The sequence below is a fragment of the Pongo pygmaeus genome, chromosome 1 (assembly GCF_028885625.2).
Source record: "Pongo pygmaeus isolate AG05252 chromosome 1, NHGRI_mPonPyg2-v2.0_pri, whole genome shotgun sequence".
In the NCBI taxonomy this organism is placed as follows: domain Eukaryota; kingdom Metazoa; phylum Chordata; class Mammalia; order Primates; family Hominidae; genus Pongo; species Pongo pygmaeus.
In genome coordinates, this window is record NC_072373.2 from 37,585,714 (window position 1) to 37,612,779 (window position 27,066).

At 37.3% G+C, this 27,066-nt stretch overlaps 1 protein-coding gene across 6 annotated transcripts in view; it reads left to right on the top strand.

Moving 5' to 3' along the window:
* LPGAT1 (lysophosphatidylglycerol acyltransferase 1) overlaps positions 1–27,066 on the top strand; it is an 87,508-nt gene that overhangs the window by 23,221 nt on the left and 37,221 nt on the right. For all 6 annotated transcript variants that reach the window (XM_054457597.2, XM_054457659.2, XM_054457632.2 and 3 more), the window contains 3 exons: positions 15,074–15,192; positions 20,539–20,634; positions 24,738–25,011. In XM_054457597.2, coding sequence (XP_054313572.1) covers positions 15,074–15,192; positions 20,539–20,634; positions 24,738–25,011 — 489 coding nt within the window. The remainder of the gene's footprint in view (positions 1–15,073; positions 15,193–20,538; positions 20,635–24,737; positions 25,012–27,066) is intronic.

Genomic DNA, 27,066 nt, shown 5'->3' on the forward strand with positions numbered 1-27,066 from the left:
GCCTCCTGAGCAGCTGGGATTACAGGCATGTGCCACCACACCCGGCTAATTTTGTATTTTTAGTAGAGATGGGGTTTCTCCATGTTGGTCAGGCTGGTCTCGAACTCCCGACCTCAAGTGATCCGCCTGCCTTGGCCTCCCAAAGTGCTGGGATTACAGGCGTGAGCTGCTGCGCCCAGCCGAGAGTTTTCTATATACTTGGGATATAAACCCTTTGTTGGATATGTGATCGCATATTATTTTCTCTCATTTTATTCTCTTAACAGTGTCTTTTCCTCATTAAAATGTTTACATTTTGATAAAGTCTAATTTATTGATTTTTTTTAAAAAAATTGGGCAGCCCCCAAGCCAGAATAGGTTGAGAGAGACTCCCCAGTTCATTGATGTTATTTTCTTTTATGGATTGTGTTTTTCATGTCATGTCTAAGAGTACTTTGCCCAAACTCAGGTTATGGAGATTTTCTCCTGTGTTTTCTTCTAGGAGTTTTATAGTTGTGCATTTTACATACATCTCTGTGATCCATTTTGAATTAATCATTCTATCAGTTATGAGGTTCGGGTCAAGGTTCACAATTTTTTGCAAAATTATTTGTTGAAAAGACTATTCTTTTTCCATTCAGGTGACTTTACATCTTTGTCAAAGATCATTTGACCATACTTATGTAGTCTATTTCAGGACCCTCTTTTCTGTTCTGTTTTTTTATGTGTCTGTCCCTTCACCAATGCCACACCATCTTAATTATTGTAGTCTTATGGTAAGTTTTAAAACTGGGTAATGCGATTCTTCCAACTTTATTTTTTTTTCAAAGTTATTTTGGCTAGTCTAGTTTGCTGACTTTTCTATATACATTTTAAAAGCCACTTATGTGCAAAAATTTTTAATGCGCTTTTGACTGGATTTGGATTATATTTGTAGATCAAGTTGTGGGTGAATAGACATTTTTGCTATGTTGAGTCTTTTAATCCATAACCATAGTATGTCTCTTCATTTTAGGCTTTTTTGATTTCTTTCTCAGCATTTAGTAGTTTTGAGTATATAGATCTTGTTCATGTGTTTTAAATTTATACCTAAGTATTTCATTTGGGGAGGAGCTTTTGTAAATAGTATCTTTAAAAAATTTCAATTTCCTGTTGTTCATTTCTCATATAAATAAATATGATTGATAGCTATGTCAGTCTTGTATCCTGCAACTTTGCTAAACTCACTTATTAGGAATAGGAGCTTTTTGTAAATCATTTAAGATATTCTACATAGGCAATCATGTCATTTGTGAATAAGAATTTTATCTCTTCCTTTCCCATGTTTTGTTTCTTCTTATTAAGCTAGCTAGGACTTCTGGTATAATATTAAATAAGAGTGATGAGAGTGGACATCTCTGCCTTATTTTTAATCTTAGGGAGAAACATTCTAAATACTACTAAATACTATGTTGTAGGTTTTATGTTTAAAACTTTATCACACTGAGAAAATTTTTTTACTCCTAGTTTGCTGAGAGTTTTTATGATGAATGGATACTGAAATTTATTGAATGCTTTTTCTGCATCAATTCATATGATCATGAGACTTTCTTTTTTAAAAAAATTTTATTTGTTGAATTTTTGATTCAGAGGGTACATGTTCAGGTTTGTTACATGAGTATATTGCATGATGCTGAAGTTTGGGTTTCTAGCCCAGGTAGTGAACACAGTACCTAATAGGTAGCTTTTCCATCCTTTCCCCCTCCCTCCATCCCATCCCTTTTTGGAGTCCTCAGTGTCTACCATTCCCATCTTTGTGTCTGTGCGTATCCAATGTTTAGGTCCCACTTATAAGTAAGAACATGCGGTATTTGGTTTTCTGTTTCTGTGTTAATTTGCTTAGCGTAATGGCTTCCAGCTGTATCCATGTTGCTGCAGAGGACATGATTTCATTCTTTTTTTTTTTTTTATTGCTGTGGAAGGTTTTCTTCTTTAGACAGTTAATGTGGTGAATTATATTGATTGATTTTTTTTTTTTTTGAGACAGACCCTCGCCCTGTTGCCCAGGCTGTAATACAGTGGCTCAATCTCGGCTCACTGCAACTTCTGCCTCCTGGGTTCAAGCAATTCTTGTGCCTCAGCCTCCGAAGTAGCCGGGACTACAGGCGTGCACCACCACACACAGCTAATTTTTGTATTTTTAGTAGAGATGATGTTTTACCATGTTGGCCAGACTGGTCTTGAACTTCTGACCTCAAGTGATCCACCCACCTTGGCTTCCCAAAGTTCTGGGATTGCAGGCATGAGCCACGTGCCTGGCCTGATATTTGGATATTGGACCAGCCTTGCATTCCTGGGGTAAACCTAACTTGGTCATGGTATATACTGTTGGATTCCATTTGCTAATATTCTGTTGATGATTTTTGCCTCTATTCATGATGGTTTTAGTCTGTAGCTTTTGTTTGCTTGTCTTTTTCTGGTTTTGGTATCTGGGCAATACTGGCCTCATAAACTTGAAAGCATTCCTTCCTTTTCTGTTTTCTAAAAGAGATTGCTTACAGTTTGTATTATTTCTTTTTTGAAATGTCAGGTAGAGTATGCCAGTGAAACCATCTGGGCCAAATTATTTTTGGAAGGTTTTTGACTATAAAATCAATTTCTTTAATAGAAATTGGTTATCCGTTCATCTTAGATGAGTTTTGATAGTTAGTAATGGGTGGTTTTCAAGGAATTGGTCCATTTCACCTAAGTTGTCAAATTTATAGTTTCTAAAGTAGTTGATAGTACAGATGGTCCCTGACTTTTCATGGTTCTACTTACAATTTTTTAACTTTGTGATGGGATGAGAGTGACATGCATTCAGTAATGCTTGTATCCATACAACCATTCTGTCTTTCACTTTTAGTACCGTATTCAATAAATCACATGAGATATTCAACACTTTATTATAAAATAGGCTTTGTGTTAAAATGCATTTTTGACTTGCTGTATTTTCAACTTACAATGGGTTTATCAGGAACCCCATGATAAATCAAGGAACATTTGTAGTGATGTCTTCTCTTTCATTCCTGTTATTGGTGATATATGGTTTTTATGTTTTTTTGTTGTTAAAAATTAATTTAATAACTTGTATTGGCCTTTTCAAAGAGTCACCTTTGCTTTCATTGATTTTCTCCATTTTTTTTTCATTTCATTGATTTCTGTGTTTGCTTTTGACTTTGGTATTTTGTTTTTTGATTCTTTGGTATTTAGTATTCTGTCAATCTGGAACTTATTTACATCCCCCCAATTTTAAGTTTCTCCATGAATTTATTCAATGGCTGGCTTGAAGAACATTTTTAAAAGTCTTTGTGTCTTGTACAATGTGCGTTATATGACCACTACCACAGTTCCATTACCTCCTAAAGTAAATTTTTATACTTTTGATTTATTTGCTTTGGTGACTTAATGTTTGTGGGTAGGAATATTTTTACTCTTTATTTTAGGAAAGCCATAGTACTTTTTGTAACACACACCCGTTAGTTCTTTGGTTTGTATACTTATTGGTCTAGCACTTTACTATAATCAATAGCCAGTACCCAACATTAGAGAACTAACTAATCTATGCACTTACATGTAATACGTTATTATGTGGCCATTAAAAGTTATATTGTGGGAGAATAATGACAGCCAATTTTATATGATATATTGAATTTCAAATTGTATCAAACAGAATTTAAGAATCATTCATTTTTGATTTAAAAAATTGTCTTTATACACAGAGAAAAATAACTAGAAGATATACTATAAAATTTTAATAGTGTTTTCTTATCCCTGGATAGTGAGATTTGGGGTAATTTTCTGCCTTGTGTTTTTTAGTATTCTGATTTACTACAATGAATATATGTTATTTTAATATTCAGAAAGCCTTATCTTTTTAGAAACCTATTTAAAATAATATTTTAAAAATAAATTTTTGTCAGGCGTAGTGGCTCACACCTGTATTCCCAATACTGTGGGAGCCCAAGGTGGGAGGATCGCTTGAGCCCAGGAATCTGAGACCAGCATGGGCAACAAAGCGAGACCCTGTCTCTACAAAAAGTAAAAAAAAATTAGTAGGGCATGGTGGTGGAGGCTGAGGCAGGAGGATCATTTGAGCTCGAGAGGTTGAGGCTGCAGTGAGCTTTGATTGTGCCACTGCACTCCAAACTGGGTAGCAGAGTAAGACCCAACCTCAAAAATAAAAATAAAAATAAGCCAATTTTGAGGGCTGGGTGTGGTGTCTCACGCCTGTAATCCCAGCACTTTGGGAGGCCGAGGCGGGCAGATCACCTGAGGTCAGGAGTTTGAGACCAACATGGCCAACATGGCAAAACCCCATCTCTACTAAAAATACAAAAATTAGCTGTATTTCGTCATGCATGCCAGCAGTCCCAGCTACTTAAGACTGTGGTAGGAGAATTGTTTGAACATGGGAGGTGGAGGCTGCAGTGAGCCAAGGTTGCGCCACTGCACTCCAGTCTGGGTGACAGAGCAAGACTGTGTCAAAAAAAAAAAAAGAAAAAGAAACTGAAAAATAAATGCATTTTCTAGTTTGTATTTGAATTTTATTGTAATTTTGGTAGTGTCAGTATTTGGAGTTTTTCTTTATTATGAATATGTAAATCTACTCAGAGCTGAGAGCTATGTATAAAACTGTTCACTTTTACTTTCCTTCACAGAGTTGTTCCTAGATTTAATAATTTTTGTTTCTTCTTTTGCTTACTTTGGTATGAAATGATCACTAATTCACCCCCAACTCCTTTTCATTTTTAGATCTCTTCTTAAGTCATTCAGATGCTACTCTGCCAATTTCATCTTTTTTGGAAAGTCTGTCTGGGAAATGCCTAACTTGCTCCAATTTGGACTGGTTATCCACTAAGCCTGGTATACAGCCAACATCCTGATTATCTTCCTTCCCTATCATCCTGAAAATCCTTTTTGCCTCTCTCCTTGGTTGTGTTCCCAATTTCTTTTTTCACGTATCTTTCTCTTTCTTGGTTTATTTCTCATTTTAGTGAAACATATCATCCAATATCTTCATGAGTGCAAGAGGTTAATTTTTCAAAATGTCACACACTTGAAAATATTTTTCTGTGCTTGCACCTGATTGGTTATTTGGCTGGGTGGAGAATTCTAGGTTGAAAGTAGTTTTTCTTTGGAATTTTTTTTTCTCTTTTTTTTTCCCCAGGTCAAGTGCAGTAGTGAGGAGAACAAGTTCAGTTTTTATGAACAATCAGTTGAAATAACTCACTACCTTTGGACCAGCCTTTCTTCACAATTTTGAAGTCATTATTATTTTAATAATCTCTACAATATTTTTTGCTTTCAGAAGCTATTGAGAAATTCCAAGTGAATCTGATTCCTTATCCTTATATGTGTCCTCTTTTTCCTTTCTGACAGTTTGTTGGCTCTTCTCTTTGACTTATTGTTTTGAAATTTCATGGGGATGTATGTCTTGGTATAGGTCTGTTTTTATCCACTGTGCTAGCTATTTGATGTCCCATGTCAGAGTGGAAATCCACACCCTCAAATGCTCTTTAACTACATCTTTGATTTCTTTTTCTCTGTTCTTTTTTCTGGAACTCTTGTTATTTGAAGGCTGGATTTTGTGGAATTGTCTTCTAATGTTCAAGTCTTTCTTCTCTTGTTTTTCATCTTGTTTTTAAATCTCGTGTTTGGAAGATTATCTCAACTTTATCTCTCGGTTTTTCTATTGAGACTTTTATTTTTACAATTATGTTAATTTCCAGCAGGTCCCTTTTTTTTTTCTTATTCTTGTCTCATGGTTATTATCATCATCTCATCTCTTACCTCAATATAGATACTAATGCTAGTCTCTTGAAGTTTTCTTTTTTGTGTAATGCCTCTGTTTCCTCAGATTCTTTATTTTTCTGTTTGCTTTGCTCTCTTTCACATTAACAGCCTTTTTCAGGTCTCTGGCAATATATGACTATGTAGGGGAGGAAAAACTTTCCCTCTGCCCTCAGGTTTCGTAGCTATCCCCTGTTCTGTTAGCCTAATTAGGCTAACAAAAGACAGATTGACAAGAGAAAAGCACACACATTTTATTTGATGTTAGCATTTTTTATGTAGCACAGGGGGCTTCATAGAAAAGAAGTGAAAACTCCAAAGAAGCATTTAGATTCAGGATTTTATATACCTTTTTCTTTCTTTCTTTCTTTCTTTTTTTTTTTTGAGACAGAGTCTCACTCTGTTACCCAGGCTGGAATACAGTGGTACAATCTTGGCTCACTGCAACCTCCACCTCCCAGTTTCAAGCAATCCTTCTGCCTTAGCTTCCCGAGTAGCTGGGACTACAGGTGTGTGCCACCATGCCTGGCTAATTTAAAAAAAAATTTTTTTTTAGTAGAGATGGGGTTTCACCACGTTGGTCAGACTGATCGCGAACTCCTGACCTCAAGTGATCCACCCTCCTCAGCCTCCCAAAGTGCTGGGATTACAGGAGTGAGCCACCATGCCATTTCTTTTCTTTTCTCTTCTCTTCTTTTCTTTTCCCTTCTTTTCTTTCTCCTTCCCTCCCCTCCCTTCCCCTCCCCTCCCCTTGCATTTTTTAAGAGACAGGGTCTCGCTCTGTCTCCCAGGCTGGAGTGCAGTGGCATGATTATAGCTCACTGTAGTTTTGAACTCCTGGGCTCAAGTGATCCTCCCATCTCAGCCTCCCAAGTAGCTAGACTATAAGCATGCCCAGTTAATTTCTTTTAAAAATTTTTTTGTAGAGATGAGGCCTTGCTTTGTTGCCCATGCTGATCTTGAACTCCTAGGCTCAAGCAATCCTCCCACCTCAGCCTTAGTGCTGGGATTACAGGTGTGAGTCACCAAGCCTGGCTTTATGTACCATTTTAACAAAGGGTAATAAATTGAAGAGAAATGACTAGATGAAGGAAAGGGGTTTGAGTTTCTAAGGGTGGCAAATTGTAGGAAAGTGACTAGGAACTACATGGGGGAAACTAATGGAAGGAAAGGATTATTTTAGTACGGTTTGTTGTGCAGACTCATCCCTACATTGACTCCCCATTCCTGGTGATAAGAATATTCTTTTCTTCCTAGTATCAGGAGGGTAACTTTTGCATGGGGAGTTTATGCCTTGTTTCAAGCTGAAAGTGGGGATAACATAGAGCCCTTCACACATCTGCTTTTCTCATCCCCTTCAACTGTCTGTTCTTGTTTTAAGAGTGAGAGATTAAAATGTTGATTTGTAGCCAAGCAAGTGGCTGTGGCTTATCAACATTGAGCCTCATTGTAGGGTAATCTTATTGGAATATTTCACTGGGGAACCCCAAATGTCAGTATTTTTAGGTCTTTCCTCTTGAGGTGATCACATTCGCTAGAGGAGATTGTTCCAAACTCTTGGCTGCCATATCCTGGGAGCTTAGTGGGTGAAGGGGAGGGAATCATAGAGATGGATCTTTGTTTGCTATAAACATGTGTTTATTTAGTCCTAATGTTGTTAGGATGATTCTCACTTGTTATTTAACCTCACCTGATTTTACCACAGGCTTATATTGACATAATTTTAACTTAGCGCTTCTCAAAGGAGATTGGGGTGGAGTCAGGATGTTTGGAATTACCTTTTGGATTGTAACAGACTATTGGCCAGGCAAGCTAAAAGTTTTGCAATACTAATGAGCTGTAGGAGGAAGAATTGCTTCACCCAAGATGCCACTAGCTCCCCTTTTGAAAACAGTACAAGTTTAACTTAAACTAAATCTTAATGCCAGTGAAAGTTAATTCCCAATTAATATCTTTGACTTTCCTGCTCTTCCCTAATTCATGCTTGACAGTGGTGTTTCTGATTTTAATGATATTTGAAATTGGAATTCTAAAGATTTCTTTTACATAGGTAGGTGGAGTGGAAACAAGGAGACTAGTTAGGAAGTCATTGCAGAAGTCCAGGCAAGAGTTATTGGTGGCTTGGATTAGAATGGTAGTAGTAGAGAGGGCCAGGCATGGTGGCTCACGCGTGTAATCCCAGCACTTTGGAGGCCAAGGTGGGCAGATCACCGAGACCAACCTGTCCAACATGATGAAACTCTATCTCTACTAAAATACAAAAAAAAAAAAAAAAAAAAAAAAAATTAGCTGGATGTGGTGACACATACCTATAGTTCCAGTTACTCGGGAGGCTGAGGCGGGAGAATCATTTAAACCTGGGAGGTGGAGGTTGCAGTGAGCCGAGATTGTGCCACTGCACTCCAGCCTGGGCAATAGAGTGAGACTCTGTCTCAATAATAATAATAATAATAATAATAAAGAATGGTAGTAGTAAGGAGAAGAAAAATAGAGGATCTGAATGTATTTTGAAGGTAGAGTCCACTGGACTTAGAGATGGATTGAATGTGGAAGATTAAGGAAAGGGAGAAATGAAAGGTAGTCTTAGGTTTTGTCTTCAGATGACTGGGTGAACAGCAGTGTTCTTTGCTAAGATGGGGAAGACTAGGGAAAAGAGCCAGTTCTGTATTGAGCATATTATATTTAAGATAATCCCATCTGGGTCCAAAGACAATGTTGATTTTTTTTCTTAGATATCTGCCCCTTTAGACTTGGTTATTATTCAACTGTCATTGAGAAAAATGCTTGATTATTTGGCTATATACCTCTCTACCCCTCCTTATTGTTGCCATCCACCATCCTTATTTGTTGAAGACTTTGGGACTTGGCTTGTCCACCCTATTTCCTGGCATAATCATGGGCAACTTTAGGGGCTGCAAGGGCAGTTTATCCAAGTTCCTGTCCTTAAGGTTCTTTGACATGAAGCATGCCAGCAGTGACAATATGATATTGTGGTTTTGAATCCCAGTTCCCCTACTTCCTAACTATATAAGTTTGAAACCAGTGCTTAACCTTTTGTGCCTCATTTTCCTCTTTTGCATATTGGGGATGATACTATCTGTACATTTGGAATTTTGTGAAGATTAAATCAGAATTACTAATTACTAGTGCATGGCACATAATAAACATTCCATAAATGTTAGCTATTAAGATTATTACTTATATATCTATTTAATAATATCTGCTACTATTATTATTTTAGTTATGTAACCCCTCCAAAAGCTACCTCTTGACCCTTGCCCTCTCAAATTTTAACCTCTTAAAATTTAAGAGTCAAAGGGACACTGACCATGATTTCCTAGTGTGTACAGTGTACTTGCTTAAAACAAAATAAAATTAAACTTGTCAGCACTTCAATTCCAGTGGTTCTTATTTAGAAGTATGTATTAGGAGGTTTTTCAAAAGTCTGGGCCTTCCCTTGGGAAGCTGGACTAGAATGTTGTGGAGATGGGGGTGGCATCAGCATCTTTATGTACGATTGCGCTCCCTCCCTCTCTTTTCTAGGTAGTCAGCTGTTTGTTTGCAAGGCTTCTTTTCCTCACCAGTCTTCACTCCATTAATCAGTACTTTAAGCCACTCTTTCATGGCCACTCTTAATGAACTAACACCCTCCCTTGGATGAATCCAATCCTGTCTGCCTCAAACCTGGACTGCTGAAAGCCACGGTTCTCCAGCTATGTGAAATTCACTTATGGATTATTTTGGCTCTCTAATCTTTTATTTGTTTTTTTTTGTTGTTGTTGTTTGTTTGTTTTTAGAGAGTGTCTATATATGTCACCCAGACTGGAGTGTAGTGGCATGATCACAGTTCACTACAGCCTTGAGCTTCTGAGCCCAAGAGATCCTCTGCCTTAGCCTCTAGAATAGCTAGTACCACAGATACATGCCACCACACCCAGCTAATTTTTAGTTTTTTTATAGAGACAGATTCTCACTTTGTTGCCCAGACTGGTCCTGAACTCCTGGCCTCAAGGGGTCCTCCTGCCTCAGCCTCCCAGAGTGCTGGGATTACAGGTATGAGGCACCGTGCCCAGCTGGCTCTTTAATCTTTACTATTAGACTGATTTTCATATGACACAGTAGGCATAGGGCTCTTTTAGTTACTAGTGATTCCAAAAGTGACTTTAATCCCATTACTCAGGATCTCTATGGTACTGTCAATTAGATCTTCCTCATTTTTGCAACATGTTTAAGTAGCATTAATGATATTATTGTTTCATAAGTGAGAAAATGAAGGCACAGAAGGATAAAATAGTTTGTTGCATCAGCTTGCAGGCATAATAAGCAACCTTTCTTCTCTCTGTTAATTCTGTTTTGTAGGCCAGTATAATGGCTTTAGTGTCACTGTTGTTAAGGAGTTTTTGATGGGTTGTTGTTTCCATTTTCTTTTTGAGATGTGAACTGTCCAGATTAATTCTAATCTATAACTTTTGGGAAAAGTATATTGATATACATGTTAGAATGTGTGTGTGTATGTGTGTGTGTTGTGTGTATGTAGTAGATGATAACCTTTAGCTTTGGTTTTCAATAAGAATTTAAAAATCTATTACAATTAGAAAATTTTTCCTCCAGTTTTTATTCAGTTGTCCTTTTTCCCTTTGGAAATAGTGGGTCTGACCCAATTCTTTTTTGAGAATTCATTTCATAGAGCAGCATGTTAGAATATTTTTGTTCTTCTAATCAAGTGCAGTGTAAGAACTGTAGACATCCATAACTTCTTTTCTATCCCTTGGTTAAGATATTAGCTTTATTACTATATTTACTGGTCCTGGAATAGCAAGGCATAATCTGAGGAGCATAGCTACTTCATCTGTGTAATAAATTGCTCTTTCACTACAAACATTTTAATACTGATTTTGTTAGTCATTTAACTTTCTAATAGTGGTCCTTAAATTATGCTCTAAAAGAAGAATACCATATATATTGGAAATTAAATTTGTTGTTGAATAAAATTAGAATTATTATAAAATTCAACATGACCTTATTGCTACCTCAGGATAATTTCTTGGCAAAAAGTTGATCCAAACTGGGTGTGGTGGCTCATGCTTGTCATCCCAGCACTTTGGGAGGCTGAGACAGAAGGATTGCTTCAGCCCAGGAGTTCCTGACTCAAAAAAAAAAAAAAAGAAAAAAGAAAAGAAAAGTTGATTTAGGTACCTTCATTTTGTTTTGTTTTGTTTTTTTGAGACAGAGTCTCGCTTTGTCACCCAGGCTGGAGTGCAGTGGCTCAATCTCGGCTCACTGTAACCTTTGCCTCCCAGGTTCAAGTGATTCTTGTGCCTCAGCCTCCCACTGGGATTACAGACATATGCCACCACACCTGCTAATTTTTGTATTTTTTGGAAGAGACAGGGTTTCACCATGTTGGCCAGGCTGGTCCCAAACTCCTGACCTCAAGTGATCCACCTACCTTGGCCTCCCAAAGTGCTGGGATTATAGGCGTGAGCCACCACACCTGACCACCTTCACTTTTTTGATTTAGCATGCTATGTGAGTATTGGTAAATTGACATTTGGTCTGAAAATAAATTTTGGCTAAGTTCTGATTGAGAGTTAAAACATAGTGGATTAACTCTTAATAATTATACTTTAAATTATAATTTCTGAAAGTATTTAGAAGTGAACATTAAAAACCATTTATAATACATAATGTTAGATTATATATAATGTTCTGAATATTAAAAGATAATGCAATTCTTTTCCTGTACTTGATAAGAAAAGAAAGACTATAATTTTGGGGAAAATAGAATGGAAAGGGAAGAGAGAGGATGGGGAAAATTGAGGGAGGGGTTATGTTAATTCCTTAGGGCTGCCGTAACAAATTACCACAAACTGGGTTTTACAGCAGATACTTATTCTTTCACAGTTCTGGAAGTTAGAAGTCTTGAAATCAAAGTGTCAGCAGGGCCATGCTCTCTCAAAAGACTCTCAGGGAGGCTCTTCCCTTGCTCTTCCAGCTTCTTCTGGTGGTTGTCCACCGTCCTTGGTGTCCCTCAGCTTGTAGGTGCGTCACTTCAATCTCTGCCTCTGTCATCACGTGGTGGTCTCCCTGTGTGTCTCTCTGACCCACATTTTCCTATTCTTATAAGGACTCCAGTCTTATTGGATTTAGGTTTAGGGCCCACCCTAATCCAGTATGACCTCATCTTGATTCACAGATTTTGGGTGGACATGAATTTTTGGAGTATACTGTTCAATGTAGTACAGAGGGTTCCAAATTCAATTTATATTTTCATATTTAAACCAGTCACACTTACTAGATTTATCTGATTTATATAAAGCAAACAGGTAAGATATATTTTATGTAAAAACTTATTCTTATTTGCAGTTATATTGACACATATGCCTTCCCACTGCATGGGCCTAGGTATCTAGTATTTTCCACTCATGTAGCACAGATTGCGTTAAAGGACTATTTGGTTATGAGACATCTATTAATACAGATGGAGAGCCAGAAAACTTTCCACATTATCTCTTAATAGCCCACTATTTATAGAACCAAGCTAGACTTTTCTTGGGTTTTAACTGCTGTTCACTTTAGAATACTTGAAATGTTCTTACTTATTTTATATCCACAACACCTAACCATGCCTGATGCTGATTTATTGAATGAAGATTGTATTAATGAAAGAATGTTGTGCATGTGTGTGTGTGTTTGTGTGTTTGTATGTCTGTGTGTCTCCATTGGAGGGTTGTCAACAGGGGCATATGGGGAGTTTTCATTTGGTTAGTATATTCTCTGTCCTTTTTAAAAACATAACTAGGCCGGGCGCGGTGGCTCAGGCCTGTAGTCTCAGCACTTTGGGAGGCCGAGGTGGGCGGATCACCTGAGGTTGGGAGTTCAAGACCAGCGTGACCAACATGGAGAAACCCTGTCTCTACTGAAAATACAAGATTAGCCAGGCGTGGTGGCGCATGCCTGTAATCCCAGCTACTCGGGAGGCTGAGGCACGAGAATCGCTTGAACCTGGGAGTCGGAGGTTGCGATGAGCTGAGATCACGCCATTGCACTCCAGCCTGGGCAACAAGAGCGAAACTCCATCTCAAAAACAAAAAAACCAAACAAACAAAAAACACAACTAGTGGCATCCATCATCCTATTCTACACTTTGCTTTTATTACTTAAAGTATATCATTTCTTATTAGTACATAAGTGCTATATGTTTGCATAATATTCCATTACATAGATATAATTTATTTAGCTGGTCTCCCTTAAAAATGTTTTTAATTGTGGTAAAATATGCTAACATAAAATTCACCATCTTAATTTTTCAAGTGTATAGTTCAGTCTTGTTAAGTATATTCACATTGTTGTGGAACCAATATCTAAAACTTTTCCATCTTGTAAAACTGAAACACTGTACTCATTAAACAACAATTTCCCCCTCCCCCAGCCCCTGGCACCCACCATTCTACTGTTTCTATGAATTTGAGTTAGCCTCTCTTTCTAGTTGTTTTCATCTTTGCTTTTACAATCAAAGCTGCAATGAGTAGCCTTGTGTACATGTCATTTTGCACATAAATGAGTATATCTGTAGGATGCATTTCTAGAAGTAGAATTCCTAGGTAAAAAGGTTTGTGCATTTATTAATTTTGAAATATAGTGCAAAATTGGCTTCTAAATAGGTCTCCCTATCCCTGTTTCATCCAGAGCTTTTACACACAGGTGGCTTGAATTCTTTCCTTGTAGCAGTGAGTGAGATAAGGTTAGGGTAAAGGTGAATACTAATATAGAATCGGCCTTTGATAATTCATATCAAAAAAATGCTAGAAGATTCTTTGTGGAATTCTGATGTTTGAAAACTGAGGCTTGAAGTAAATTTACTGTAAAATGAGGTGGCCGAGTGCAGTGGCTCATGTCTGTAATGCCAATACTTTGAGAGGCCGAAGCCGGTGGATTGCTTGAGCCCAGGAGTTTGAGATCAGCCTGGGCAACATGGCAAAACCCTGTGTCTACAAAAAAAAAAAAATACAAAAATTAGCTGGACGTGGTGACACGCACCTGTAGTCCCAGCTACTCGGGAGGCTGAGGTAGGAGGGTCACTGAGCCCAGGGAGCTTGAAGCTGCAGTGAGCCATTGTGATTGCACCATTGCACTCCAGCCAAGGTAACAGAGCAAGATCCTGTCTCAAAAAAGTTAAAAATAAATATAAAATGAAATGAGGCATAACTACATAGAAATACCACTGTTTCCCTTAGAATGTACGTATAGATTTTGGCGCAGTGACTTTTCATCTGATAACTTCAAATAATTTGGCATTTTTATTAGTTTTCTTATTTTAAGGTGAAAGTATGTATTATTATGTCTGAATGTTTTCTTATAAAATAGAATCTGAAGGGTTGGGAACCACCTCTCATTGATGATCAGTATTAACAGTTTGAAATTTGTTTTTCTAGACTTTTTTCAGTGCATTGAACAACACATAGATGGTATTCCTGCTTTAAAAAGATGGGATCATGCTATATTTACTGTTTTGTGATTTGCTTTGTTAGTTGATAATACATCTTTTTTGGGTTAGTGAATAAGAGATATCCTCCATTATTTTAATGGGTTTATACTCTCCTATTACATCATAATTTTCTTGTCCATTCCCTTGTTGGTGAACATTTAAGTTGTGATAAACATTCTTTATACATATATCTTTGCTTATTTGAACAAGTTTCTGTGGGATAAATTCTAGGAAATAGAACTTCTAGATCAAAGGTATGACCATAGCTGGGCACAGTGGCTCACGCCTGTAATCTCAGCACTTTGGGAGGCCAGGGCAGGTGGATCACTTGAGGTCAAGAGTTCGAGACCAGCTGGCCAATATAGTGAAACCCCGTCTCTACTAAAAATACAAAAATCAGCTGGGCGTGGTGGTGTGCATCTGTAATCCCAGCTACTTGGGAGGCTGAGGCAGGAGAATTGCTTGAACCCGGGAGGTAGAGGTTGCAGTGAGCCAAGATCACACCACTACACTCCAGCCTGGGTGACAGAGCTAGACTCTGTCTCAAATATAAATAAATAAATAAATAAATAAATAAATAAGATATGATAATTTTATATTTTAATGTATATTTGGGGGCTCTATAAAAGTTATATTAACATTCTGATTTGCATAGGAAATAAACTTAGTTCTAAACTTTCGGATGTTTTAGCTAGGTGACATATCATCATTAATATACATCATTTTTTTAATACAAGGTTTGTGATAATATAAAAATCTTTAAAATGACAGCTTTGAAATTTTTTATTCTTACAGTGATGGAATGGGGAGAAGATATTAAAGCAGTTTCAAAAGATGAAGCAGTGATGTTGGTGAATCATCAGGCAACAGGAGATGTGTGCACACTGATGATGTGCCTCCAGGACAAAGGACTGGTAAGCTACCCTGAAGGCAGTAGATACACATCCAGAAAGGAGGGTTAAAAAGGAATCCATTTGGCTGGGCATGGTGGCTCACGTCTGTAATCCCAGCACTTTGGGGGGCTGAGGTGGGTGGATCATGAGGTCAAGAGATTGAGGCCATCCAGGACAACATGGTGAAACCCCATCAATACTAAAAATACAGAAATTAGCTAGGCGTGGTGGTGTGCGCCTGTAGTCCCAGTTACTCAGGAGGCTGAGGCAGGAGAATCGCTTGAGCCCGGGAGGCAGAAATTGCAGTGAGCGGAGATCACGCCACTGTACTCCAGCCTGGCGACAGAGCAAGACTCCATCTCAAAAAAAAAAAAAAAGGGAATCGATTCAAATGTCTTACTGTGCTTTGAAATATAGACATAGACTTTAATATGTATACTTTAAATAAGAATTTAGAAAATATTAAAAGGAAAAATATATCATTCTAAGTCACCCAGAAGTGGGAATGTAGAGACTTAAAAAAAAAAAACTGGGACAATGTGAATTATATTTCAATAAGACTGTTTTAAAAAATAGTAACTGGGATGAAAGCAGGTTAATATAGTTCAAATTGAGGGCTGTCTGGAGGTGAAGCAGTGGATTGCCAGTTTGAAAAATACAAACACAAAAAGCAGCTTTGGCCTGGCACAGTGGTGCCACTTGTAGTTCCAGCTACTCGGAAGGCTGAGGCAGGAGGATCGCTTGAGCCCAGGAGTTTGGGCTGTAGTTCTCTATGCTGATAGGCAGTCTGCACTAAGTTGAGCATAAATATGGTGACCTCCTGGGAGCAGTGAACAACTAGGTCACACAAGAAGGGTGAACCAGCCCACGCTGGAAATGGAGCAGGCCAAAACTCCTGTGCTGATCGGTAGTGGGATCATGCCTGTGAAGAGCCACTGCACTCCAGTCTGGGCAACACAGCAAGACCCCATCTCTAAAACAAAAGGTTGGGGGCATATTGCTTATGATAGAATAAGTATTTATAAACTGAGTGGATTTAAAAAATAAATTCAGTCTTTAGCCTTAGGAGAATTATCACCTTAGAAGTTAAAGAGGTTATGTTCATAGAAAACTAAATAAGGTGTATAAATTAATGGAGTTAATGTGTGACCTAATAGTAAATAATCAAATCAATGGAAGTTCATTAAGGGCTTAGTAGTTATGATCAGTGACTATAAGAAGTGTAAACACCATCCTATAAGATACAATTCATCTTATCAAGGTGCTGACAGCCTAGTGGCAGGTGGAAGAAGGGTATCACAAACAATGGTTTTTTTTTTTTTTTTTTTTTTTTTGAGATGGAGTCTTGCACTGTTGCCCAGGCTGGAGTGCAGTGGCGCAATCTTGGCTTGCTGCAACCTCTGCCTCCTGGGTTCAAGCAATTCTTGTGCCTCAGCCTCCCAAGCAGCTGGGACTATGGGCACGGGTACCATGCCTGGCTAATTTTTGTATTTTTAGTAGAGACAGGGTTTCACCATGTTGGCCAGGCTGCTGGTCTCAAACTCCTGGCCTCAGGTGATCCACCCACTCTTGGCCTCCCGTAGTACTGGGATTACAGGCATTAGCCATAAACAATACTTAATTGACGAGTGAGATGGCTTCAGTGGCGGGTAAGTGCACTGTGTACCTCATGGACATAGAAAACTTTATGAAGGGGAGAGGACATAAACTTGGCCTTGAAGGATGAGTAGAATTTAGGTAGAGTGGTAAAGCAAGGACTTCTTTCTTAATGAAACAATCTTGGCAAAAACATCAAAGTGAGAATAAGCCCTGGTTTGTTTAGGTTCCAGAGATTTTGATTCACTAGGTTAGGGTAGGGTCAGAAAATGAGAGGAGATTAAATAAAAATATGTTTTATAACTGTAGAATCTGTTTTTCTTGTCTATCTGAAAAGCAGTGGCATAATCTTGCTGGAATGTGGAATAAATTAAATCCTTTCTTATATTCAGGATCTTGAATTGTTAAAAGAGTATCACCATGTAGATATATTTGCATTTATAATAATATTTATTGCCTGTCCTCTAAGTTCATGACGTTAAAATTTTGCAAAACTAGTTGATTTGGTTTTCTATAAAAGAGCATCTCCAATTAGTTAACATTGTAACTCTTACAGATAGGATCATTACATTTATAGTGATTATCCTGAGGGCCTACAATGTCCTTAAGTGTTTTTTGAAACTCGTGATTAAAATGGTCAATATACATACGTCTAACTGTATTCTAACAGCAGTTTGGCATAGATGATAATTGTATTAACTAGAATATTAGGTAATTTAAAATTCCCCAGTCATGTGGACAAAAGAAAGTTTGGTTGGCTTGTTTGCCTTTATAAAAATATTTAAGTTAGTTTGGCTAGGTTCATTTTTCTATCCCAAGTAATTTTTTTTATTTTGAAATTAGTTAATACTAAATAATGCTCTGATAATATTGAATACTTTGAAATCTAGAAGAATATTTTATTTTCTTTCATAAAGGAGTGACTGAGAAATACAAGGGTGGAAGCATTATAATCTCTCCCTGCTGCCTAATAATTACAGAGCAATATTAATTTGTATTCACTAGTAGGAATGTTTACTTGATTTATTTTATACTTTATGGATACATTCGAAGAAGGAAGGCTATTGTGGGCCAGTTGAAAAATATTACTTTGATGGTAATGTAATTATAACATAGCTTTTTGAATTCAGGGGACTTCTTGAAGCCCCCATTAGTTTCTCAGTGAGAGTACTGTTGGCATTTCAATAGGACAACAGTGTTGCTGAGAACTGTCCTGGGCATTGCCAGACGTTTTGTGTACCCAACTGCCACACACTAAATGATAGTAGCACTCCTTAGTCCTTGTTGTCACAAGGACCAAAATTATCCTGCAGTTTCCATACTCACCCAATGGAGAACCATTGACCTTATTATAATTTCAAAAGGACAAAAAGAGTGCAGTCATTTATTTAAGTCTTTAAACGATGTTTTGATATGTAGCAAATCTGTGCATCCAGATAAAGAATAATTGATATAGATTGATTTTGTCTCTTAGAAATAATGGAAGAGTTCTGAGTGACAGACCTATCAAACATTGACAGAGTTGATTTAGGCAGCTTATGTTTACTCATCCTTCTTTTGAAGAGTATGAAACAAAGGATTAATTGTATTTTCTGAAAGTGTTGGTACTTTTTTTTTTTTTTTGAGACGGAGTCTTGCTTTGTCGCCAGGCTAGAGTGCAGTGGTGCCATCTCAGCTCACTGCAACCTCCGTCTCCTGGGTTCAGGTGGTTCTCCTACCTCAGTTCTCCCGAGTAGCTGGGACTACAGGTGTCCGCCACCACACCCGGCTAATTTTTGTATTTTTAATAGAGACGAGGTTGACCAGGATGGTCTCGATCTCTTGACCTTGTGATCCGCCCACCTTAGCCTCCCAAAGTGCTGGGATTACAGGCGTGAGCCATCGTGCCCAGCCTGGTACCCTTATAATAATTGTCTGTGAATTGTCTTGGCCTTTTATGACAATTTATGATAAAACTAAGAATTTTTATTTCTGTCAAAAGAACTTTATTAAATGTTTTATAAACATTTATTGACTTATAACATTTCCCCTAAAATAAGTTGGAACAGAGCTATCCTTACAAATCTCAGGAAATAGTTTGGCTGTCTTTACTGAATTTATGTTTTAAGTGACCCTTCTAATTGAAGAGATAAATCCACCATGAATGAAAGGCTAAATATAAAAGCTAGTTATTTGGCATTTAAAACCCAGAAGTCAATAAATTACAACTACACTTCATAATGTGTCTAAAGCTAAAATGCTTTATAGTTTGAATCTACTGGTTTTTGTTTGTTTTGGGGACACTTTTCAACAAATTTCATTTAGTCCAAATCTCAGTTTATTTAAACATAGTACTGTAATCATCATTGCAAAGCAAAACAAGATGGGATGCTGGTGATTATCTTACTCTATATTAATTGATTGAGGAATCAGTTCTTTCTTTACTAGGCATATATCTTCATTTTTAAAAAAAGATTTAATATTGTAAAGCTGATGGAGTAGGAGTTGTGTAGCTGGAAAACTAAGGCAGAAACCGTAATATTATATCATCTGTGGGCTTTTATAATGCTTTTATAAAAGCAGCACATGGATATCAGTGTTTTAGTTTTTTCTACATGTGTAGGTTCACATCAGTTGGTTCTTAGAGATGATGTTTACATCTACTGTTCCCCTGGGAAACCAAAGTAGAGCTTATTGCATTCTTGATTGAGGTTGTAGCTTTCACTTTAGTTAAGGCTTATAACAAGGAATGCTATTTCCTCAGCAGGAAAGAACAATTAACCGATTCATTAATTAGATCCTGTTTGTACTTTTAATTTTTTTTTTTTTTTTTTTTAAATAGTCTCTCTCTGTCACCCAGGCTGGAGTGCAGCGACTCGATCTTGGCTCACTGCAACCTCTGCCTCCCAGGTTCAAGCAATTCTCCTGCCTCAGCCTCCCGAGTAGCTGGGATTACAGGCACGCACCACCACGCCTGGCTAATTTTTGTATTTTAGTAGAGATGGGGTTTCACCATTTTGGCCAGGCTGGTCTTAAACTCCTGACCTCAAGTGATCCACCTGCCTCTGCCTCCCAAAGTGCTGGGATTACAGGCGTAAGCCACCATGCCTGGCCTGTACTTTTAATTTTTAAATTTGCATGAAAGAAAGTCTTCTGCCCTCAATATAGGTATTAACTCTTATCAGCAGTGGATAATATTTTTCTGTTTAAGGACTGAGGCACTACAAATATTTTTATCCTGGCAAAGACCATGATTTTGCATCAACTAATAAATATTCTTCATAATAGAATATGTAAATCATTCTATTATATTAATTTTTAAATGTTTTATTTGGGACACTACCTTTTTATACTTTGCCATGAAGCTACACTCAGATTTTATAAAGCCACAGTGAATGTTCATTAAATATATAGTCTTGTTTGATAACTTAACCATTTTATTATATTGTTTCAAAATAATTTTGCAAGTTATGTAAGAATTATCAGAGACTTTGGGGTAGAACAAATTTGAAATCATTAAGTCCAAATTTAAGAAGTTAATTGAGTTTCATTTTTTATGTAGTGATATATGTACCTGTGACTTAGGATTCGAAGACTTGGAATCAAGACCTGTAATTTTTCATGTAGACACTATTAGTAACTGTGCTTTGTTTGTAGAAATAGAGTTATACTTAAGATATTTTGGTTAATTAAAAGAATGCTTGGATGATTATATTTAAAGCTTGGAGACTCGGCTCGACTATAGTCAGGTTTCTTCTATCCAATATTATTTCTTGCTTTTAAATATTTTAGGTTGTTGCTCAGATGATGTGGTTGATGGATCATATTTTTAAGTACACAAACTTTGGAATTGTTTCTCTAGTTCATGGAGACTTCTTTATAAGACAGGTAAGTAATGAGCACTTTTTTCCCCACAGTGATAGCCTGGTCAAATTGATTCTTGATTATAAAAAGAGGTATAACAAAACCAATTATAATAGGTAGGGCTGCTTCTAACCAGTCTCAGGGAGCTTTTTTTTTTTTTTTTTTTTGAGACACAGTCTCACTGTGTTGCCCAGGCTAATGTGCAGTCGCACCATCTCGGCTCACTGTAACCTCCACTTCCTGGGTTCAAGTGATTCTCATGCCTCAGCCTCTGGAGTAGCTGGGACTATAGGCCTGCCACTACGCCCAGCTAATTTTTGTATTTTTAGTAGAGATGGGGTTTCACTGTGTTGGTTAGGGTCTCGAACTCCTGACCACAAGTGATCCACCCGCCTGGCCTCCCAGAGTGCTGGGATTACAAGCGTGAGCCACTGTGCCGGGCTCAGGGAGCTCTTTCTCTGAATCTTTTTTCCCTAACCATTTATTTCAATCTAAATTTGAGTATGGATAAGTATTAAAATACTTAAAATGCAAATATTCTAATCTCTACTCTTCTCCCATTTAGAAGGTACATTTTTAGTTTAGTAAACATTCCCCACTATTCAGTTTCTTAGCTATGTGAATTGGGCAAATTATTTAAATACTCAAGTTTCTTGTTTTCCAAACTTGAATAATATGTAGTATCCCCCACAATGGTTGTTGTGGGAATTAAATGAAGTAATACCTATAAAGCACTCAGAACAGTGCCTGCTACCTTCATCATCATTTTTATCTTGATTACTACTATTGTATCACTATTACTTTTATTTACAAGGCACTGTTGTATAATATAATAGGTATCTAAATTACTAGTAGGCAGATTATTAAATAAATTAATAAATAAGTTAATGTAATAATAATAATGGGAGATGTTTTGGGAATTCATAGTGGGAAAAATAAGTATATCAGTTTTATGTGAATCCAGAAAAACTTCAGAGGAGAAGATGATATTTGGCACAAGTTTTAAAGAATAGGTATGGATTTGATGGAGGAAGGTGAATTGAGAAGTCCCAAGCATTAGGAATAGTTTAGTGTAGGAAGAAGAATGATAGCCTCTTATCAGCACTACATTATTTTCTTGACTTGTTACTAGTATTACATGCTTTATTTTCACCAGAATGGATAACTGAAATATGGTATGTATGAGCTTTTATGCATGACAATACCACAGTTATTTGGTGTTTACATATTTAACAACCTGGATTGTGTCGTGCTTTGCACATAATTATTACTTAATGAATAATTGATGAATTTAATCAAGCCTTTTCCAAGAACCACAAATTCAGAAATAAGCTGGAAAGTGAGTAGAAAAACTTCTAAGTTCTATGAAAATAGGTGTCACAAAACACATATACTTTACTCCAGACAGTTTTATGTACTGGACATTATATCATTTCTTTTTGGAAACACCCTTTGTTCTTCTGAGCAGAGAAACAAATATAAGCATACCCTGGAACCACAGGAAGTGGCAATGGGGAGTGGACACAAGGTCAAGACAAAATAAACTGATCGGGACAACTTAACAAAGATCCTAGTGTAATAGCGCAGAGAAGGCAGCAGAACCAACAATTAGAAAGCTTAGCAGTCTCAGGGATCCGAAAAGCTAGCTGAGCACCTTACCTCATTTCCAGCTTTAGGAAATAATTGAATTTATAGTGTAGTGTAACAGTTGATTCTAATGATGATCATCAGGCATCAAGAAGAGGGTCTGGGCTCGGTGGCTCATTCCTGTAATCCCAGCACTTTGGGAGGCCGAGGTGGACAGATTGCTTGAGGCCGGGAGTTCGAGACCAGCCTGGCCAACATGGTGAAGCCCTGTTTCTACTAAAGATACAAAAATTAGCTGGGCATGGTGGCATGAACCTGTAGTCCCAGCTACCTGGGAGGCTGAGGCAGGAGAATCGCTTGAACCTGGGAGGCAGAGGTTGCAGTGGGCCGAGATTGCGTCACTGCACTCCAGCCTGGGCGACACAGCAAGATCCCATCTCAAAAAAAAAAAAAAAAAAGAGGCTAAATTATACTAGATTATCAGTGTACTTTTAGATAAAAGTTGAAAATTAGGTACTCCAAAATATTTTCTTGTGATTACTATGTGAAGTTTTGCATACATAAAGATTATATTTCGAAGTATCTGGAAAGTTTACAAATTTATTTCTAAAGAGCAACGTGTTTTTCCCTGATAGATTAGTAATAAAAATCTATAACATGAGGGGAAGGAAAGGAAAAAGCATTAATGTTTAAAAGAAAAATTCTCTTGAGACTTTGCTACTAGACCATTTTGACAAGCTTTTCCAAGAATAGTAAAAATATTTTACATATAATCTTGAGAACTTAATAGCTATCTTAATCATAATCAGTTCACTTCAGTAAACTGACTAACAAAATGTCTTACATGTTTTCCATTTGGGATACATTTGATCTAAAGACTGAAAGCATACTAATTATTTTGAGGAGTTTCTGTAATTTTGTTGGCTGGAAAATATTGGCAAATTGATCACACTGAAAGAAAGAACCAGCTGGGCGCGGTGGCTCACGCCTGTAATCCCAGCACTTTGGGAGGCCAAGGCCGGCAGATCACAAGGTCAGGAGATCGAGACCATCCTGGCTAACACGGTGAAACCTCGTCTCTACTAAAAATACAAAAAATTAGCCAGGTGTGGTGGCAGGCACCTGTAGTCCCAGCTACTCGGGAGGCTGAGGCAGGAGAATGGCGTGAACCTGGGAGGCAGAGCTTGCAGTGACCCGAGATCGCACCACTGCACTCCAGCCTGGGCAACAGAGCGAGACTCTGTCTCAAAAAAAAAAAAAGAACCTTTGTGATATTTAGTTGTAAGCTTTGGGCCTTCCTACAAATTTTTCTAGATTCTTCTTTTTAGACTTCAGGTCATCTTCTTTTCTCTCTTTCCCTCTCAACTAAGATACAGTCCATTTTTAGCTTTACTTTCACATTTTTCCTAAATGTAACTACTTATTATCAATACAATATAATTGAATCTCATCAAATTCCCTTGTGTGGAATACTGCAAGTCTTCTAACTTATCTCCTGTGGTCTTTTGGTCACTGGAGCCAGCAGATTTTCTTTTTTTTCTTTTTTTTTTTTTTTGAGACAGGGTCTCACTCTATCACCCAGGCTGGAGTGCAGTGGTACCATCAGGGCTCACTGCATCCTCGAACTTGTGGGCACAATTGATCCTCCTGCCTCAGCCTCCTGAGTAGCTGGGACCACTAAATGTGCCATCGCACCCGGCTAATTTTTGTATTTTTTGTGTAGACGGGGTTTCACCATGTTGCCCAGGCTGGTCAGATTTTTTAAACAGAAATAAGATATAACGCTTCCTTGTTCAAAACTATCCAAAGATGTCCCCTCCAAAACTACTTACCATGCGTAAGGCTTTTCTCATTTGGTCTCCACCTCCCTCTGCAGCTTCATTTCCTACCCCTGACTTCCTTGTTTATCACACTTCAGCCACACTGGCCTTGGTGCTGTTCTTTGAACATGCCATACTCATTCCCACCAAATGACCTTTGTCCTTTTTGTTCTTGTCATTTGGAATATTATGCCTTGCATCTTCACATGACTTATTCCCTCACATTATTAATTCTACTCAAATGTCACCTCCTCATAGCAGCTTTCTCTGACCCTCTTGACCCTTTCTATCCTTTTACTGTTTTCTTCCTAACACATATTACTAGTTGAATTTGCACTCCACATTTACCATCTTCCCAAACTAGAATGTAAGCTCCATGAAAGTCTCTTTATTTCCTCCTCTATGTCTAGTGCCTAGGACAGTGTGTGGCACATAGCAGGCACTCAGTCAGTAATCACTGAATTGATGAATGACTGCACTTTCAAGGGCAATCAGAACAATTTCCTTTTCCTTCAGAAAGAAAGGTTTATTTATATAAATGCTAATAACTTCTCTCTTTTTACCCCTGTGGTCAAAAAGGGCAGTAAGTTGGGGTGGGGTGGGAGAATCACTATTCTATTCTGTGATTGGATTTTAATTTAGAAGCTGTAATTTGTTTAATTTTATGGCATTTTAATTTTGGATGTACCTGTACTTATTACGTGTGTGTGTACCTTCTAGGGAAGATCTTATCGTGACCAACAGCTGCTGCTTCTCAAGAAGCACTTAGAAAATAATTACAGGAGCAGAGATCGAAAATGGATTGTTTTGTTTCCAGAAGGGGGCTTCCTCAGGAAGAGGCGAGAAACAAGTCAGGCATTTGCCAAGAAAAATAACTTGCCATTTCTTACAAATGTTACTCTGCCAAGGTCTGGGGCAACAAAAGTTATTTTGAATGCACTTGTAGCACAACAGAAAAATGGAAGTCCAGCAGGAGGAGATGCTAAAGAATTAGGTATGATGGTTTTTAGCATTTTTTACCTTGTTGGAGTTAAAGGATTTTCTGGAGTTACAGAAGATGATCATTGTTCTTTTTTTATATTTATAATTTTTGTTAAAAATAATACTCAGGGAGAAGATGAAACGGTAATTTTTAAAAAATGTTTCCATTTACAAAAGTAGTCCATGCTTATGATAATTTACTCAAATAATACAGAAATGCATAAAGTCAAGGATATCTTTCTCCTGTCCTACTTATATGGAGCCATTCCCACCACTGCAGTAAACATTCTTATGAATATCTTTACATATTGGTGGAACTATTTCTGTAGTACAGATTCCTAGAAGTGGAATTGCTAGGCTAAAAGATATAACTATAGAAATAACATGTTTGAAAAACTAATCTTCTCATTTATCAAATAATACATATTTTCATTTATCAAATTGAGAAAGCTTTTTGGTTTTCTGGGGTTTTTTGTTGTTGTTGTTGTTTTTGTTTTTGTTTTTTTTCTGGGTTTTCTTGGGAGACAGTCTTGCTCTGTTGTCCAGGCTGCAGTGCAGTGGTACGATCATAGCTCACCGTAGTCTTGAATTCCTGGGCTCAAGCGATCTTCCCACCTCAACCTCCTGAGTAGCTGGGGTTGTAGGCACATGCCACCATGCCTGGCTAATTCTTTAGTTGTTTTGTAGAGATGGGGTCTCACTATGTTGACCAGACTAGTGTCAGACCCCTAACCTGAAGTGATACTCCTGCCTTGGCCTCCGAGAGTGCTGGGAGTATAGGTGTAAGCCACCATGTCCAGCCTTGTTTGTTTTTAATGCAGAGAACTAATTTAATGCAATTTGATAGTATTAAGAGCATTAAGTGTTAATAAATGACTCAGTTATTCCACTGCAAATATTTATCAAAAGGAAATAATCTGAAATGCAGGCAAAGAAGTTTATTACAGATTATTTATAATAGCCAATTATTTATAATAGCCAAAAAATTGGAATTAGCCAGAAGTGAGAATGGATTAGTAATTATCAAATATCCATACAACGGAATACAACACAGCTGTTACAAATGATGTTTATGGCGTGTTTGTATTGGCTTGGAAAAATGTTTGTGCTCTTATGTTAATAGGGTGGGCAAACATACAACTCTTATGAAAACAATTTGAATTCAAGTCTGTAAACAACAAGGCAGTAGGAAATGCGTGAAAGGAAAGACCAAAATGTTAGCAGTGATTGCTTTTCTGAGTTGTAACATTATGGATTATTTTTCTCTATGTATTAATGCTTTTCTGAATTTTCCATTTTTAAAAATAATGTGTATGTATTACCTTCTCACCAGGAAAAAGCAAATCATTCTCAAAGATGCAACTGTCTTGCAGATAGCCTGGTAAATTACAAAGCTTTGCAGAAGATATATGTGCTCATAGCATGGAGACTGTTTTGAACAAGTTATCTAAGATACTACTGTGAAAGTTTGATTATAAGTTAGAAAGCTGAAAGGCATTCACTAGGCCTGTTTCCTTTGCAGTATTTTGCTATTTCTTTTCATATTCTTTAAATAAAATAAAATAAGAATTGAAATGATTGGCCCTCAGAAACAATGTGTTTTTAAGTGGCAATCAGGACCAGACATAGAAATAATGTCTATGATTTAACTCAGATTTAACTGAGTTTTCCTTTTATTTGTTTTTCCCAAGCAGCTGCTTGGCAGTCAGCTCTCTTAATCTTTCATCGTCTATTAAAAAGACAAATTGAAAGAGTCTTTTAATAGAAAAGGAAAGTTCAAAATAGTTTCACTGCTGGAGAGACACTGTGGCAATGGCAGCTGAGCCAAAGCTTGAAGGCAAATGTCTTCCAAACAGGATTAGTTGCACTAATAAAGACTGCTGTTTTAAAATAGTTCCACCCAGTCAATATCCTGTGGTGGTCTAGATCTCAAATGTAGGGGCAGTTGTTATACTGATTGCATAATAGTGAAGAAAAATGGTTGTTTTCTTTTAGAGAGAACTAGTTTATGTTTATAACTAAAGCAGAGTAGTTTATTTTTTAATCCTACCTTAAAGTTTTTCATTCT